Source organism: Sus scrofa, chromosome 9 (assembly GCF_000003025.6).
Source record: "Sus scrofa isolate TJ Tabasco breed Duroc chromosome 9, Sscrofa11.1, whole genome shotgun sequence".
NCBI classification, from domain to species: Eukaryota; Metazoa; Chordata; class Mammalia; order Artiodactyla; family Suidae; genus Sus; species Sus scrofa.
Genome location: NC_010451.4, coordinates 114752180 through 114768538, shown reverse-complemented (window position 1 = coordinate 114768538; position 16359 = coordinate 114752180). Strand labels below are relative to the sequence as shown.

General features: G+C 35.7%; 1 protein-coding gene across 13 annotated transcripts in view; it reads right to left on the bottom strand.

Annotated features, from left to right (window-relative positions):
* The window catches only part of DNM3 (dynamin 3), a 542471-nt gene that overhangs the window by 36714 nt on the left and 489398 nt on the right, over positions 1-16359 (bottom strand). For all 13 annotated transcript variants that reach the window (XM_021063640.1, XM_021063637.1, XM_021063646.1 and 10 more), the window contains one exon: positions 2270-2434. In XM_021063640.1, the coding sequence (XP_020919299.1) occupies positions 2270-2434 (165 nt within the window). The remainder of the gene's footprint in view (positions 1-2269; positions 2435-16359) is intronic.

The window sequence follows — 16359 nt, the reverse complement described above, 5'->3', positions numbered from 1 at the left end:
CGACTATTTTCTGTAAGATATAAACAAAGATAACCATAATTTCATAAGAAGCCAGCATTACATGATGTTTTTGCTTTCTTCATGGTCTTATTAATCTCTGCTGCAAGGTTTGACCTTAGAGGTAAAATCCTAATTGAACTCTTCTTTCTCATGACTCTAATATGTGAGGTCTCCCTCAAGACAATTAGCAGAACTTTACTTCCCTGGATAATACCCTGTAGGTGGGGAGTTCACCCTTTCATAAAGCAAGTGAGCGCACCAGTGAGGAATGAGGGCAATTACCCCTCACGTTTCTTTGTCTTTCTCTGTGTGTTGTGTGTTTTTCTTGAGAAGGTGAAAGTAGGATAGATCTGCAATAGGGTTTTTTTTTTTTTTTTTTCCCTTTTTAACTAATTTATGTCAAGCTACCCTCACAGCTATAGACAGGAAGTGCTATTTCCTGTGCTGATGATTTAATATAGTGCAGAGCAGAGCAGCGTTTGAACTGATGGCAGCACTAATGACTCTCGGTAAAACAGTGAAAAGATAAATGATACTTAATCAGGAAAATGTTTAAACAAGCAAGTGCCTGGATACCACAGCAAAACAACCTGAACTCATTTAAGTGAAGTTAAGAGGTTAATTTAAAAAATACACAGACTATTTGTTTAGTACTTTATATTTTTCAAAATGGCACACAGTCACATTTATTATGTTCTCTGACAATTCTGCAGGGCAGCTCAGGGTTCTTAGTATAGTTTTAGAAGTGACTGACTTCAACTCAGAGGGGCCTAAACTCAGAGGGACCTAAAGATTTGCTTCAGGTCACACAGCAGGCCAGAGGCCAAGCTTCAGAATATAATTTATAGTTTCTAATCTATTCCCAATATAATGTCTACCTGCCACTGATACTTCAAAGCATATTACTAACCTTGTTTGAATAAACAAGAGGTATATGAAAACTGAGTTAAAAATAAGATTGCTCACCTGGCTAGGGCTTCTTAAAGTCAAGGAAGGCCCAGATCATGAATAAGAAATGAACTCTCATATTTAGAAATAGAATTTTGAAAAGAATCTTAAAATATGGATAATGGTTACTTATAATTCTTAACTTGGCAACCATATTAGTTTCTTACAATGATACTTTTCATTGTACTTCCATATGTACCATCTTTAGGAACAAATCCCTAGGCCAGATACTTTTTCTATGATTCATTTTTTACCTATGGAGGACATAGAAAGAAGGTGTGGGTTCTGTCTTAGGTTAAGAGAGTCTGCAGCAGAACCAAGTATAGGATCTAGGCTTCTCCTGAGTTCTAGTGGGGCTCTTGTCAGTACTTTACCATCTAATTTTTATTTGTTACAAGCAAATGCTCGTAATATGTCATCAGTTTAAATAAAAAGGTGTCCTCCTTAGAAGATAACTGGAAATAAAATTATAGGAGTCTTACTTTTCAAGAGCTAGAAAAGCCTGCTATGAAACACTCCATTACAGCCTATCTTATCTAAAAGATAAGTTCTCAAATTGTGATATTTGTACTTTAACAGAGTAGCTACCAAAAGAACCAAACCAGACCATGCAATTTAAGTATTATATTCTGACAGCTATAAAAATAACCATGAAAAGGGAGAGATTGTAGGCAATACAGATCAACTGATGGCCAGTCTAGCGGGAACTTTTTTCCCCCATTTTTATTGAATCATAGTTGATCTATAATGTTAGCAGGAACATTGAGATCTGTGGCTCTATCACTTTTACCTTAGAAAAGAAAAGGTGCTTGGACTTTGCATCCAAGGTGATAGGGCAAAAAGGCCCTTTCCGGATTAAAATGGCATTCCATAATTTTTAGAAGGTGAAAATAATATTACCATATTCTGTGTGTACATATCTTTTGCTCTGAGTTCAAGGCAAAAAAAATTAAAGTTTAAAAAAATTTACAATTTAAATTTAAAGTCTAGGAGCCAGGGTATCTGGCTTTATTGCTGTCTTTGCAACTAGTTTATACCCTGACTATAGTTTTTTTGTTCTGCTTTATTGTAAGCAAATTCATATTCTTCTGGAGACTGCCAATAGAGAATAGCAAGACACTGTAGCTAGAAGTTTTATGTTTTCTTTCCTAAGTTCTCTTCCACTGGTCAGTCACTTATCCCTTGTAATGAAAAATGATAAATGTGGGTAATAAGTATCTCAACTATCCAGAAAACACCATACAGAAGCTGAAGAGAGTGTGAGCACTTTCCACACTAGGATGGGTTAGAAGTTAAAATAAGACAGTTCATAATCACTTACATTATTGATCATAAGGTGCATTATTGTTTTGGGAATTAGGTCTCGGATGCATTTGTTGATAATAGACATGTAGGAGTCCACGAGGTTGCGAATGGTCTCCACTTGCCTCTCCAACTGTGGGTCCATGGAGAAATTTTCGGCTTGGCCATTCTCATCATTTTCAGTCTAACAGAAAGGAAGGAAAACGTAGATTATTTCACATTTTATTCAGAAGAAGAAAAAAAAAGACATTATCAGCTGATGGACTTCTGTGTACTAAATCTGGAGTGGTAATACTAGATGGTAACATCTTTAATCTTACCAAACAGCCATAAATTCCGAAAGAGATCATACCCATGATCGAGGAAAAGCAAGTATTATAATTCTGAATGAATGTTTAGATGAATAACCAGATAAACAGTGCACCTAACAACATACCTCTAGAGAACAATCTAATCTTAGACCATGTGCAAGCTGGCCAAAGAACTGAATCCAAACATATGATGCAGATGCAAACTTCTGGGAGGGGTCTCCAGGGATCCTATAGATTAGAAATAACCTTGCTGTTGTTCTGGAACTCCTAGGTCTGCTCTGGAATGGATCAGCACTTGGATCAGTCCAGATTTAAAACTAAATCTCCTAGGCCTGGCCTGGAGCCAAAATAAGAGATACAGAGGATAATTCGTTTTTCCACGCACTTGCTGGAATTTGTTACATAAATTCATGCTTCTATCATCACTACTAAAGACTGGCTCTATTGTGAAAACCTTATAATTTTAACTTCCAACTTGTTATTCTTTGAATAAAACAGAACACATCCATACACAAAGAATTTATTTGTGCAACATGAGAGAAGCATCTGTTTTCTATACTATGCGACTTGAGTTAATTAATTTTGGCTTATCCACCAGAGGCTGGGCTGGAATGGCATCTTCATCATTAAGGGCTGACCTATTGGCTTGGCATTGAAATCAATTTGGAACAAATGGTCTCCATTTCAAGTCAGGTTGAACCATCTAAGCCCCAGAACATGATACAAATATTGTTAGTGGTCTGGCTACTTTCTAGCATTTGGAAAGATTTAATTACGAATGCAAAAAAAAAAAAAAAAAGGAAATAACTTATTGCTTCCAATATGGACATGAAGTGCTTTTCTTTGGAAATGTACATACTTTGATCTGCCAGGTTTTCAATTATCCAATCAGTTCTCTGCAAAACACTGTGCTGAATCGCTTAAGTGGATCTATAAATGACAAGCTTTAACTTTGAATCAATACGTATGTGTGAAAGGCATATTTGTAGGCCACAAAATCAACCATGACAAAAATAGAAATTAGTTCTAAACATTTATATAGGCTTCTGTTGCTCTTCTAACACCTTCAAAATATTAAAATAATACGTGCTCGCTCTAAAACACGTCAGTCATTTTCCAGTCCTGAGAGTCTTATCCCATACTTCAGGAGGACGACTGGAGGACATTTCTGAGGCATCTTACTGACATTATGGCAAGAGAGAGGATTGGAAGTTTCAAAAATGAGAGTTGCTTCCCTATACTATTTCTCTTTAAATGGACTTTGGTCACTGAAAGAAAGAATTAAATCGGGTCTTACATAGTTCTTTATTTTGTTATTAATTTGTGATATAATCACAATAGGACCTGGATAAAAAGGTAAAAAACTAATGAGGTGGAAAAGTGATAGAGGGAAGAGCTATGGCATTGAAAAAACCAATCATGCCCCCAAATTTCTTTCAAGGCCATAAAAACCACTGCATATTGGGATCCACACTGAGCCCAAATTCTAAGAATCAGTGTTAACTGTGACATTGTTTTAAGGGTATTGTATTTGAAAGTGAAAATTTTAGGTTCAAACTCAGGCTTTATCATGCACTGGTTGTGTGGTTGCACCTTACTCATTTAGGGTGACTGAGACTCATTAATATGGGGATACAATTTAAAATGGGGAAAACTGTGGAAGCTAAATGGGATAAGGCATAGGAAGTAACCTAGCCAAAGGCCTGTGGGTGTTCAATAAATGTTAGCTTCTTTCTTTTTTGAATATTAATGAATAAGAGAGAGCTAGAGTTCCCACTGTGGCTCAGCAGGTTATGAACCCAACTAGTATCCATGAGGATGCAGGTTTGATCCCTGGCCTCACTCAGTGGGTTGGGGACCTGGCATTGCCATGAGTTGTGATATAGGTCACAGATTCGGCTTGGATCCCAAGTTGCTGTGACTGTGGCATAGGCTGGCAGCTGCAGCTCTGATTTGACTCCTATCCTGGGAACATTCATATGCCTCTGGTGCCTCCCTAAAAAGCAAAAAAACAAAAAAAAAAAAAAAAAAGAGAGAGAGAGAGCTGTTTGATTCTCACTACACATTATAAAAATTAAAATGAAAAATTTGAGCAGAAGACATTTTCAAAAAAAAAAAAACCAAAAAGACAATCTATGGAATGGGAGAAAATAGTTTTAAACAATGCAACTGACAAGGGCTTAATCTCTAAGATATATAAACTACTTATACAACTCAACAGCAAAAAAACCTACCAACCCAATTGAAAAATGAACAGAAGACATGAATAGACATTTTTCCAAAGAAGACATATGGATGGCCAACAGGCACATGAAAAAAATGCTCAATATCACTAATTATTAGAGAAATGCAAATCAAAACTACAATGAGGTACTACCTCACACCAGTCAGAATGGCCATGATTAACAAGACAACAAATAACAAAGGCTGGAGAGGGTGTGGAGAAGCGAGAACCCTCCTGCACTGTTGGTGGGAATGTTAATTGGTACAACCACTATGGAAAACAGTATGGAGGTACTAAATATAAAACTAAATATAGAACTATCGTATGACCCAGCCATCCCACTTTTGGGCATATATCCAGACAAAATTTTCCTTGAAAAAGATACATGCACCCGTACGATCATCACAGCAATATTCACAATAGCCAAGACATGGACACAACCTAAATGTTCAACCACAGATGAATGGATTGAGAAGATGTAGCATAAACACGCAATGGAATACTACTTAGCCATAAAAAGAACAAAATAATGCCATTTGTAGCAACATGGATGGAACTAAAGACTCTCATACTAAGTGAAGTCAGAAAGAGAAAGACAAATACCATATGATATCACTTATATCTGGAATCTAACATACAGCACAAATGAACCTTTCCACAGAAAAGAAACTCATGGACTTGGAGAACAGACTTGTGGTTGCCAAGGGGAAGAGGAGGGAGTGGGATGGACTGGAAGTCTGGGGTTAACAGATGCAAACTATTGCCTCTGGAGTAGATAAGCAATGAGATCCTGCTGTATAGCACCGGGAACTATATCTGGTCACTTGTGATGGAGCATGATGGAGGATAATGTGAGTAAAAGAATGTATATATATATATGTCTATGACTGGGTCATTTTGCCATACAGTAGAAGTTGACAGAAAACTGTAAATTGACTATAATTGAAAAAATAAAAATCTTAAAGTACATTTTCAATTCAACATCTTCTACATGAAGTGGCAAACCATTTATTTTAATACTGCCATGTTTTCTGCAAGCTAGTCCCTTTGCCTGGGATCCTCTCCTCTCATCTGTGAAAACCATTCATCTTTCAAATCCAGCTCCACCATTACCTCTTCTAGACAAGCTTCCCATTGGTGCCCAGACACTTCACCCCTTGCTGCACGGTACTTCATCTCTGTCTTGTACTACCTTTTATTATTTAGTATGTAGTCTAGTTTTATGCTTCTACCCCATTAGACTCTGGAGTCTTGTTTATCTCTCCTTTCTCAGCACCTAGTGCAGAGCCTGAAGCACCAGAGAAGGAGGAGGAATTAACACTACAAAAGGGTTTACCTAAATCAAGGAAGCTGCCCCAGTGCATTGTGGGGTCTCCAAGAGTGCCTCCTTGTTAGAGAAACTGGAGGCCAGGGAAATCCCAAGTTGATGAATTAGGATCCACTATTACTTAACCATAGTGAGAATGATAAAACGATTACTAAAATATGTATGTAAGTGAGAACACATGATCTATAGCTTTGTGAGGAAAACATCTACATAAAGCAATATAAACCTCCATAATGGATAAAATACAATTCCTGTTTGTCTCTCTGATCTGACCCATATTGGAATTTCACTGTTGTATTGTACAGCAGGAGGGTGATGGCATTTCAGTGTCAATATATTACCTCTCTCAGAAACATTTATTGAGCACTTACTGTGTTCTAGGTACCGTGCTAAATAAGCACTTTACACAGAAGATTCATACCACAACCTTAAGAGGTGAACAGAATTATTACCATCAATGTAAGGGAATTCTGAGGCTCTGAGAGCTGAAATGTGTTCAATAAATATAAGATGAATATAATGTGAAATTGATTTTTTTTTCTTAGGTATAAAAAAATCAAAAGGTATCATCAAACAGGGAAACATCCATAATATATCAAGTCAGTTTCACAGATAAAATAATGAATGTAAAAGGAGTTTCTAGGAAAAAGATATTTAAATACTGAAATTTGTAAAAACAAATAAATGAGCCAAAAGAGAAAATCGAGATAAATGGTATTTATTAAAAGAATCTTGGAGTTCCTCTTGTGGTGCAGTGGGTTAAGAACCTGCAGAGGCCTGAGTTGCTGCTAAGGCAAGGGTTCAGTCCCCAGCTCAGTGCAGTGGGTTAAACGATCCACTCTTGCCGCAGTTGCGGCTTATGTTTCAGCAGCAGCTTGGTTTTGATCCCTGGCCCTGGAACTTCAAAATGCTGTGGGTGTGGCCGTGAAAAAAAAAGAAAAAAGAATCTCCAGCAATATGAAATACCAGGAAAAGTATATCACCATCCCTATTATCACACAGAAACACTGAATTTCCCCACTTCATACTATTCTTAATATTTAGCCTTGCTTTAATTTTTACATATCAAAATACGCAAAAGACATTGACTGCCGCTTTTTGAAATCAGGTGCAATTTATAAGCAAAGTGTCAGCGTGAATGGAGAACACTAACCAGTTTAATTCAAAACATTGAAAAAAATTAGAAGTATTCCAAAATAACTGGTAAAACAATTAGAAATTCTCTTTAGTTTTTGGAAATACTAGTAGACATGTAGTCACATACAAATCTTAACGACTCTGATGATACCATGGATATGATGAGTCAGAGAATTCAAAATGCAAATTTATTTTTTTTTCCTGATTTTAGAAAGAAAGAGTAATTGCCCCTTCTAATATGTCTAAGATCAATGGGAAAAATATACAGACATGAAAATTTTCTTTTAACTGAGTAACTGCAGAGAGCAAATGCTCCCTTTTCTCTAAGCCCAGCCTTAAGGAAATTCTCTGTCATACTCTTTTCTGTATGTATACTGTGTATGGCTATGTATTTTTTTCTTTGTTTAAATTATAGGATTGCAATAGGATTCTCTGCAGTCTAAGCACTGAAGTGACAGCTGTTTATCATTATCCTCATCAAGGGAATGTAAAATAAAAATAGTAATTTGTCTCTGATCTTTGAGGCAAAAAAGAATAGTCTGCAAACATTTAACCTTTTATGTGCAGGTTCATTGATGCTGTTTACAAAATGGCAATAATATTGTGAAAACCAGCTTTCTTATGAAAAATACAATGGACAGGCCTTCTTACTGCAAATTTTTAAAAAGCAGTTTTTGAGAAATCCAATGCAATTTAAACAATCAAAAATAACATAGCACTACAAATATAAAATTGTTTTTAAAAATTAGTATTATTTGCACAGTATTCAAGAAATAGGCTGCTTTATAAAATTTTAATGTAAAAATTCTCTCCTAAAGTCTTGAAACTTTAACAAGTAAAAAAATGAAGGAGCTAAATAAGAAATAATTTCCACCATACCTTAAATAGAAGCTCTGGGCTTGATCAGGATATCTGTTTTTCATGTGTTTTGCTTTTGTTTCTTCCTTTCCTTAAATTTCTTAATTGTTTCATAGGGTTCTTTGAGGATCATTGAAGCAATCTACATAAGTCTGGTGACTGCAACTCTTTAAGAGTGGAATAATAGAAATCCAAAATATCCTGGCAATAATATGCACATAAACATACTATAGAGCTAAGGCGGGGTGTATGGTTTGCTTCATCTCTTCTCACCAGTGGAGAACTTTGGGAGATGATCTATAAATCTACATAAGTGATTTTTCCAGATAACCAATGCTTGCCTCTTTTAAAGCATCTTATGATTATTATACAGTTCTCCATGACCTTAATCGAAGAGTAAAAAATACCACTTGAGTTTTCTTAGTAAGCAGGTCATCATTATGAAAATACTGTTACCATGGTAACACTGCTTTGAATTTTCCAGCCCTGCATTATGGAGAATGTTTCACTAAAAATCTTTCCCCACTCCCAGTTGTTCACTTCTAATTTGCAGGGGCTAGAAAGTCAGGCAACCAAACTAGTCATAAAAAAAAAAAAAACTATGAGGGAAACAGGCTCCAGGAAGCTTTTGAGGATAGTCTAGGCTATATTCTGGCACTCCAGGATAGGTGTTTCATTATTAATTCAATAGATGTTTATTGAGTGTATCATGTGGACTGTGAGAGATATAAAGGAAGTCTAAAACCACACAGTACTCAGTGTCAGATGAGTCAGTGATCCAAAGGGCAGGCCAGGTGAGATCAAGTACAGTGGGCTTCCCCATGTGTGAGATGTACCTTCAGGGTTGGGTGAGATTTCAAAGATGGACTGAGAGAACATGCTCATTATTTTATCCCACGTACTTAGCATAGTGCCTTACAAATAGCAAGAGCTTCATAAATGTTGTGAATAAAGGAGAAAACAAACAAACAAAACAATCCAGGCCCTTTCCTGAAGGACTGGGTCCCTGTTTCAGAAGGAACCTCAGCAAGTGAGACTGGGGTGTCATCACAAGGTATGAGCCTGAATTCCTAGAACTGAGTTCTCCATGCACAGATAAATGACTATTTGTGTAGAGAATTGCATTTCAACTGATATAAAGATCCTAGTGACCCAGTCTGAGGATGTCCACAGATCTGAGCCATATTTGTAATCAAAATGCTGGGAAGAAAAGGGGGCATCTATTTGTATCCCCAATCGGTAAGAAACATCCCTAATACCGGGGAAAACACTGAGCCTAATCCAATCCAGGTTATCCATTGGATAAAAACTATGGTAGCAGGCAGGACCTGACTTTGCTTTGGTTGTTTCCAGTTTTATTCTTCCCTGACTCTTCCCTTTTACCTATTTTTACCTTTTTATTCTCTCTATAGATTTTCACCTCTAAATAGCATCATGATACACATTACAAAACTAGGTAAGATTAATGTGATATTCAACAGCCATTAAAAAACAACTCAGGGTAGTTCCCATTGTGGCACAGTGGTTAACGAATCTGACTAGGAACCATGAGGTTGCAGGTTCTATCCCTGGCCTTGCTCAGTGGGTTAAGGACCTGGCGTTGCTGTGGCGAGCTGTGGTGTACGTTGCAGTTGCGGCTCCGATTCTGAGTTGCTGTGGCTCTGGCATAGGCTGGCGGCTACAGCTCTGATTCAACCCCTAGCCTGGGAATCTCCATATGCCACGGGAGCGGCCCCAGAAAAGGCAAAAAGACAAAAAAAAAAAAAAAAAAAAAAAAAAAAAAAAAAGAAAAAAGAAAAAACCTCAGTATTTTAAAGACAATTACCTGATTAAAAATACAAACCTATCTTAATTATGATGTATATGCGTGTGTCTGTGTGTGTGTGTGTGTGTGTGTGTATGTATATATAAAGCTCTCACTCAGCCCAACAGCTGCCTAACAGTATATTTCTGTCTGGTGCCACATATGTTTAAGTCTCCATATAAATAACCTGGATGGTGAAAGCAAAGAATAATGGATTTGGAGGAATAAGGGGTAGGAGGACTTCCCTTATACAATTGGCAGTCATTGCATTTGCATTTAAGTTGCACTGAAACAGCTGCTTTTATCCGCAACTGAAAAGAAGTGGCTATGAGGATTCTTCAAGAAATACGAAAACTTACATACTCTGTCCTGGGGTCCTCCTAGAAGTATAATAATTCCAACCTAGGCTTTTTAATCTAAAGGCCTATGTTGCTATATATAACAGAGAAGTTAATAAATATTAAAAATTAAATATCAAATATTTTAAACACATTATTGAATGCTGCTGCTTAAACAGTCTTACAGAAAATTCTTCCTGCAATTGGGTATATTTATATTTAAAAGATTTCAGTCTTTATTTATTTGGCCACACCTGCAGCATATAGAAGCTGAGCATATCTGAGCCCCAGATGTACACCACAACTGCGGCAACAATGGATCCTTAACCTGCTGTGCTATAGCAGGAACTCCCATCTTTATATACTGAGTTTGCTTACCATAAAAAGCAACCTTTAATCCCAACAATAAACAGTCTAAACAGAACAATTTAAATGATTTCTTTCTCTCACCACCATTTTTAATTTTAGATAATATTAATAATTTCAAAAGGGCCAAAACTATTTTTCAAGTATTAACTGTTGGGAAAAATATCTGCTTAAAATTTAACTTTGTCATAAAGAAAACTTTTTCCTAAAAAGGTCTAGAATTGGAATCAACTGATATAAATTTCCTTTTTGGTGAAAAAATAATTGTAACATTTCTTTAGAACAGCAAAACAGGAACTAGAATATTTCCAAAGAGAAAAAAAACCTCTAGAAAATGGGAGCAGATAAAAGAAGGGTAAACATAAAAAATAATCTGTGATGGTTAATTTTGAATGTCAACTTGGCTGGGCCATGGAATGCCCAGATATTTGACAATAATTATCCTGGATGTTTCTGTGAGAGTGTTTTTTAATGAGATTAACATCTAAACTAGTGGACTTTTGAATAAAGCAGACTGTCCATGATGTGGGTGGGCCTTAGACAATCAGATGAAGGCCTGAACAAGACAAAAAGATTAGCTTCTCCCAGAAAGAGAGAATTCTCCAGCAGACTGCCTTCAGACTTCACTTGCAACATGGGCTCTTCCTGCTTCTACAGCAGATTGCCTTCAGACTTGAACTGGGTCAAGTCTGGGTCAAGTCAAGAGGTCTGGCCTTCAGACCTCTCCTGGGTCTCCAGCCTGCCTGCCCATAGATAGATAGATCGATCGATCGATCTATTGATAACTAGATAGATAGATAGAGGCATACATAAAACATACATATACACATATATCCTATTGATTTTATTTCTCTGGAGAACCCTAATACACAATCTCACTATAGATTATAAAATGCTATGTGATTCAATGTTACATTGCCTCGGGTAGTTTTAGATGCTTAAGAATTCAGAGAGACAGATAGAGGAGAGTGTGATGGGGAGTTATAACGGTGCTATTCTAACGACTTACCTTTACTTTACAGCGTTCTATAAAGGAGAGAGAGATGAGCATAAAAATAATCTCTCTTGATGTTTTCTATTCTCTCACAAGATCTTGCCATCCATCCTCTGTTGGTAGACCAAATATATTTGTGAAGCCTCCTCTCCCCAGCTCCCAGTACTAGCAGTTAGATGGGACTCTGCCCATCAGGCCAAATCCCTCTATACACCCAACCAGCCTGGCTTCTGTGAGGACAGCTGGCATGTGACCAAGCAAAGTCAATCACATCACGTGTGTCAGAGCTGTTAGGAAGGAGAAGCTCCCTTTCAGTCAGGATGAAAGATGTAAGCCTGAGGGAAGGCCTGTTCAGAGTGAAGAGGGGTCAAACCTGCCAGTGAATGAAGTCAACACAGAAAAGTGCACGTTGAGACATGGAGAGGTGAGGATATTTAAAGACATTATTGGAATGTCTGGAACCAGCTGTGACAGCTCTATCTACTTCTGGATTGTGCACCGGGAACTATTTCCAGTTCTTGGGATAGACCATGATGGAAGATAACACAGAAAAAGGATATATGACTGGGTCACTCTGCTGTACAGCAGAAATTGACAACACTGTAAATCAACTATTCTCTAATAAAAATAAAATTAAAAATTGTTATGCTTGAATTTAATTTGTTACTTATAAACTAAAGAGTCCAAATGAATAAAACACCTAAATATTCATGATGTTCTCTCAGTCTAAAATTTGTTTTCTTCCACTTCCCCCTGTTTATCCTTCATAGTTTGGTGGGAACATAACACATCTTTAAATGCTGCAGCTAAAACACAGTATCCTCTGAACATTCTGTTTAGACATTTTATCTTCTGTCTTGTGCCTTAGGTATAAAAATGTCCATTTCCCTAACCAAAATGAAAGTTTCTTGAAGACAGGGATCATAATGATTTATGGAAAATCTGAAATCTCAACAAAAAAGTGAAAGTCATAGAGCTAAAACTATGCTTAGGTGATTTTTAAAAGATACTGCACTGATGCATTCATAGTACATTACCACATATGTTAGTTAATGGGCTATATTTTTCTTTTTTTCTTCAACCAAACTGGTAGACCAATTTCCTAAATATGGAAACATTTTTACATTGAAAGCTATGATGAGAAAAAAATCTCACGAGATGACAGTAAAATGTCAGGTAGTTTTCAAACTGATTTACATATATTAATACATTTAATTATATGGACATTTTATGAAGTAGATATTATGTTGTTGTTATTCGCATTTTACAGATGAGGAGCCAGCAAAACTAACTCACTTGCTTAAAGTCATTTAGTTAATAAGTGGTAGAATAGGGATCAATACAGGTATTCTGAAGACAAAATGTATCCTTTTCCCTGCTACGTATTACCTCTTCTCTGTCTTTGATTGTGGTGGGGTTGATGCTCACCCCACCCACAAAAATGATCTGTATATATCCTGAAATGAAACATGTGCTTTCAAATGCTACTAGAATAACTAAATAAAATCCTGTGAGAAATGCCTTATAGACATAAAACCATTCTTCATGAACTGATCATGATGAAGGTTCTTTAATTCAGAGTGACTATTTTTCTGCTGCTAATTCGATAACATCACTATCAGCATAAATGTTTCATACTTAATTAGTCAAATATTACAATCACAAGGAAAATATGAGTGGCTGCACTTATAAGAAGACTATACCTGAAGATTAGGGGGAAAATGACCATCTCACAAGAGTAATCTACGCTGTAGGCATTCTACTTTTCTTATCTGAAAATGCATAACTGCAGAGAAATATTAAACTATTATATCCATCTTGCCATTTATTTAACAGATATTCTTAAAGCTCATTCACTTTAGAATCAGAGTATTAAGGGGTTATAAGGTCCGTACAATAAAACAATAGGTCTTTTTATAACGACTGAAAGATGGACAAAGGTATGAAAGAAAAATCATAACTATTATAAAACAAAACCTGTCTGTTGCTTTGTTCTTCAAAAATGTTTACATGGATGAGGAATGATGCATTATAGTAAAGTTAGTTAAGTCCTAGAGAAGGCAGGGACAATAAAATTCAAATAGTGTGGAAGCAGCATGGGAGGTCAGAATAGATAAACTATATAATAAAATAATAGCATAGATATGCAGTGGCTTTATCCTTATAGTAGGAGTAAACCTTAAAAGTTCAATGTTAATACAGTATCACTTGTTTAATATGGAAAAACATGTAAAAAAGATACAAAAAAAGAGATAATGCAATGGGTTAAAAACACCCAATGTGTAGAACTCTTTGGGTAGAATCATTACTTCCCTTAAGAGTATAGAAAAAAAATGATGAAGCCTTTAAAGAAGCAGCTACAGTTTTTTCTCTAAGAGCCACTGTACACTATAGTTGATAAAGCTGTCAACTGGATTCTACTACACAATTCCCAAAGGAATTGAGTTGACTTTTTCAGTCATCCCTACAGAGGAGTTAGTGACACCTTCTCAGATATTCCAGAGCCCAAGAGCCTTACCAGATGATACAGATAAAATATCTAAAAGCTGCTGTAGAAAATTTAGGTTCATTTCTATTGATATGACAGGTGAAAGTGACATCAGAAAAATTTGTCAGGTTGAGCTGTTGCAAATTTATTGTTTCCAATGTTCAAAAAAAGAACATTTCTGGTGATTGCACTGGACCATATCTGTCTGGATCACCAAATAGACAGCATGCACACTGGAACTGGAAAGGTATTTCCAAAGTTGCCAAAAACCAGAACTTCTGTCTTTGTACATACTCATTCTCAATTAAGTAATAAACTAAAATGCAAAGAAGTTTGTCTCAATTTAGGCAAATTTTTGGTTTATGAAGATAAAAATAAAATATACTGAATATAACGAAACTACTGATACTGAAAATAAGATTGACTGGACAAAGGTCTATGTACCAGAAGTTATAGGTATTGATTTTGGAGTTTATTCTCTTTTGTTACTTCTGTCTATCCCTCTTCTGAAATTGTGTATGTGTGTGGGTTGCCTGGTTAACAATATGGAGGATGGAACATAGATTTTTAAAAAACTTACTTTGCTTCACTTTAATCCTAATGTTTGCTTCGGCTATCAAATTTTTTCCACTTCTCACAAAGTTGTAAAAGTTATAAGAGGTAGGATTGCTTAAAGATCAGCAACTTATGGCTTCATTTATAACAAAAAGTAAAAATATTCTAAGGTAAGCTTAATTAAAAGGTACAATTACTATGAGAAAAATTCTGTAATATTTTAAAGTTTCTATACATGAAATTGTACTGAGGTTTGTTTAAATAAAATCTGTAAATATTTTATTTACAGACTTGAGGCACGGAGAAAAATTTATGTGGTTTCTTAAAAACTTTCTTCTCCTAGACTGTTTTAAAAGTGGTTTAGGAGCAAAAATCAGACTACAGTCACTAACAAACACTGATGAATTTAAGGTTCCAAACAACGCTTTTTTAATGACCAGATCAAGTTGTTCCATTACAGAACAACAAGGTAATTTTATATTAGAGATATAAATATTGCTAAGAAAATGTATTAATGCATGTATTCACAATTTCCCCCCAATTTCTCTTTTTCCTAATCATGGCTTCAAAATTCCTAGAAATGCTATTATTAGAGAGTACTATGATATTCCCTCTGTCAATTATTTATATCTGCTCAATTCATAATCACACTTTCAAAGGAAAATAGATATAATGATTTTTGAATTAAACAGCTGTGATTCAATAATGTATTAAAAATACAGATATAATCACTTCTTTTAGCCTTGAAATTACCAGGCAGTCAAGGGAGATATATAGATTGGATGATCAAAAGAGAAAAACAATAGCTTTTTCTGCATTATTTCTAGGAAAACAAACCAAAAAACTGTCAATAATTTTTAAATGCATTCACAGACGCTATCTAAGTTGATCCTCAAAACAATCTTATAATAAAGAGATGGTATAGGAGGGATGTGATGAAATTAGACCACTTGATTTTACCACTTACTAACTCTAGGAACTTGGTAGGACTCTGCGCTTCAAATTTCCATCAAATAGAGTAATAATTTTACCTATTATCATTATTATCCTTCAAAGGGTTATTGTGTGGATTAAATAAATCACCAGGGTAGAAATTCAGAACTCTTGACACACAATAAAACCTCAATAAATTTTAGCCATTCTTCTTCTCTCTTTTTTAGGAAGAAGAAATGAAAGCACAGAGAGGGGAAGAGATGTGCCTGAGATCATAAGGAGACTAAGATCCAAAGAGAACTCTGATCTAATTTGCCTTGTGCACATTTTATGCTCTTTAGGTACCACCTCACTGCTTTTGCTCATTGGCAGTACTTAGGTAAAACTGAGTAATAAAAGTGAAAATAAATAGAACATGAAAAATTTATTCAGAATTAGAACTTTTTCTTACTCCTTCAACAGGTGCTGGAAACAGTGTTTTAACATTCCGAAGAAATAAAATACAGCATTTTCCAATAGGAATATAATGCAAGCCACATTTCTGTAGCCACATTAAAAAGTAAAGCAAAATAAGTGAAATGCATTTTAATAATGTTTTATTTAACCAAATATATAAAAAATATTATCATTTTGACATGTGTTTATGGGCTAAGTTATATCCGCCCAAAATTGCTTTGTTCAAGTCCTATTCCCAGTACCTCAGAATGGGACTGCATTTGAAGACAGGTTCTCTAAAGTGGTAATTAAGTTAAAATCAGATCTTAAGGGTATGCC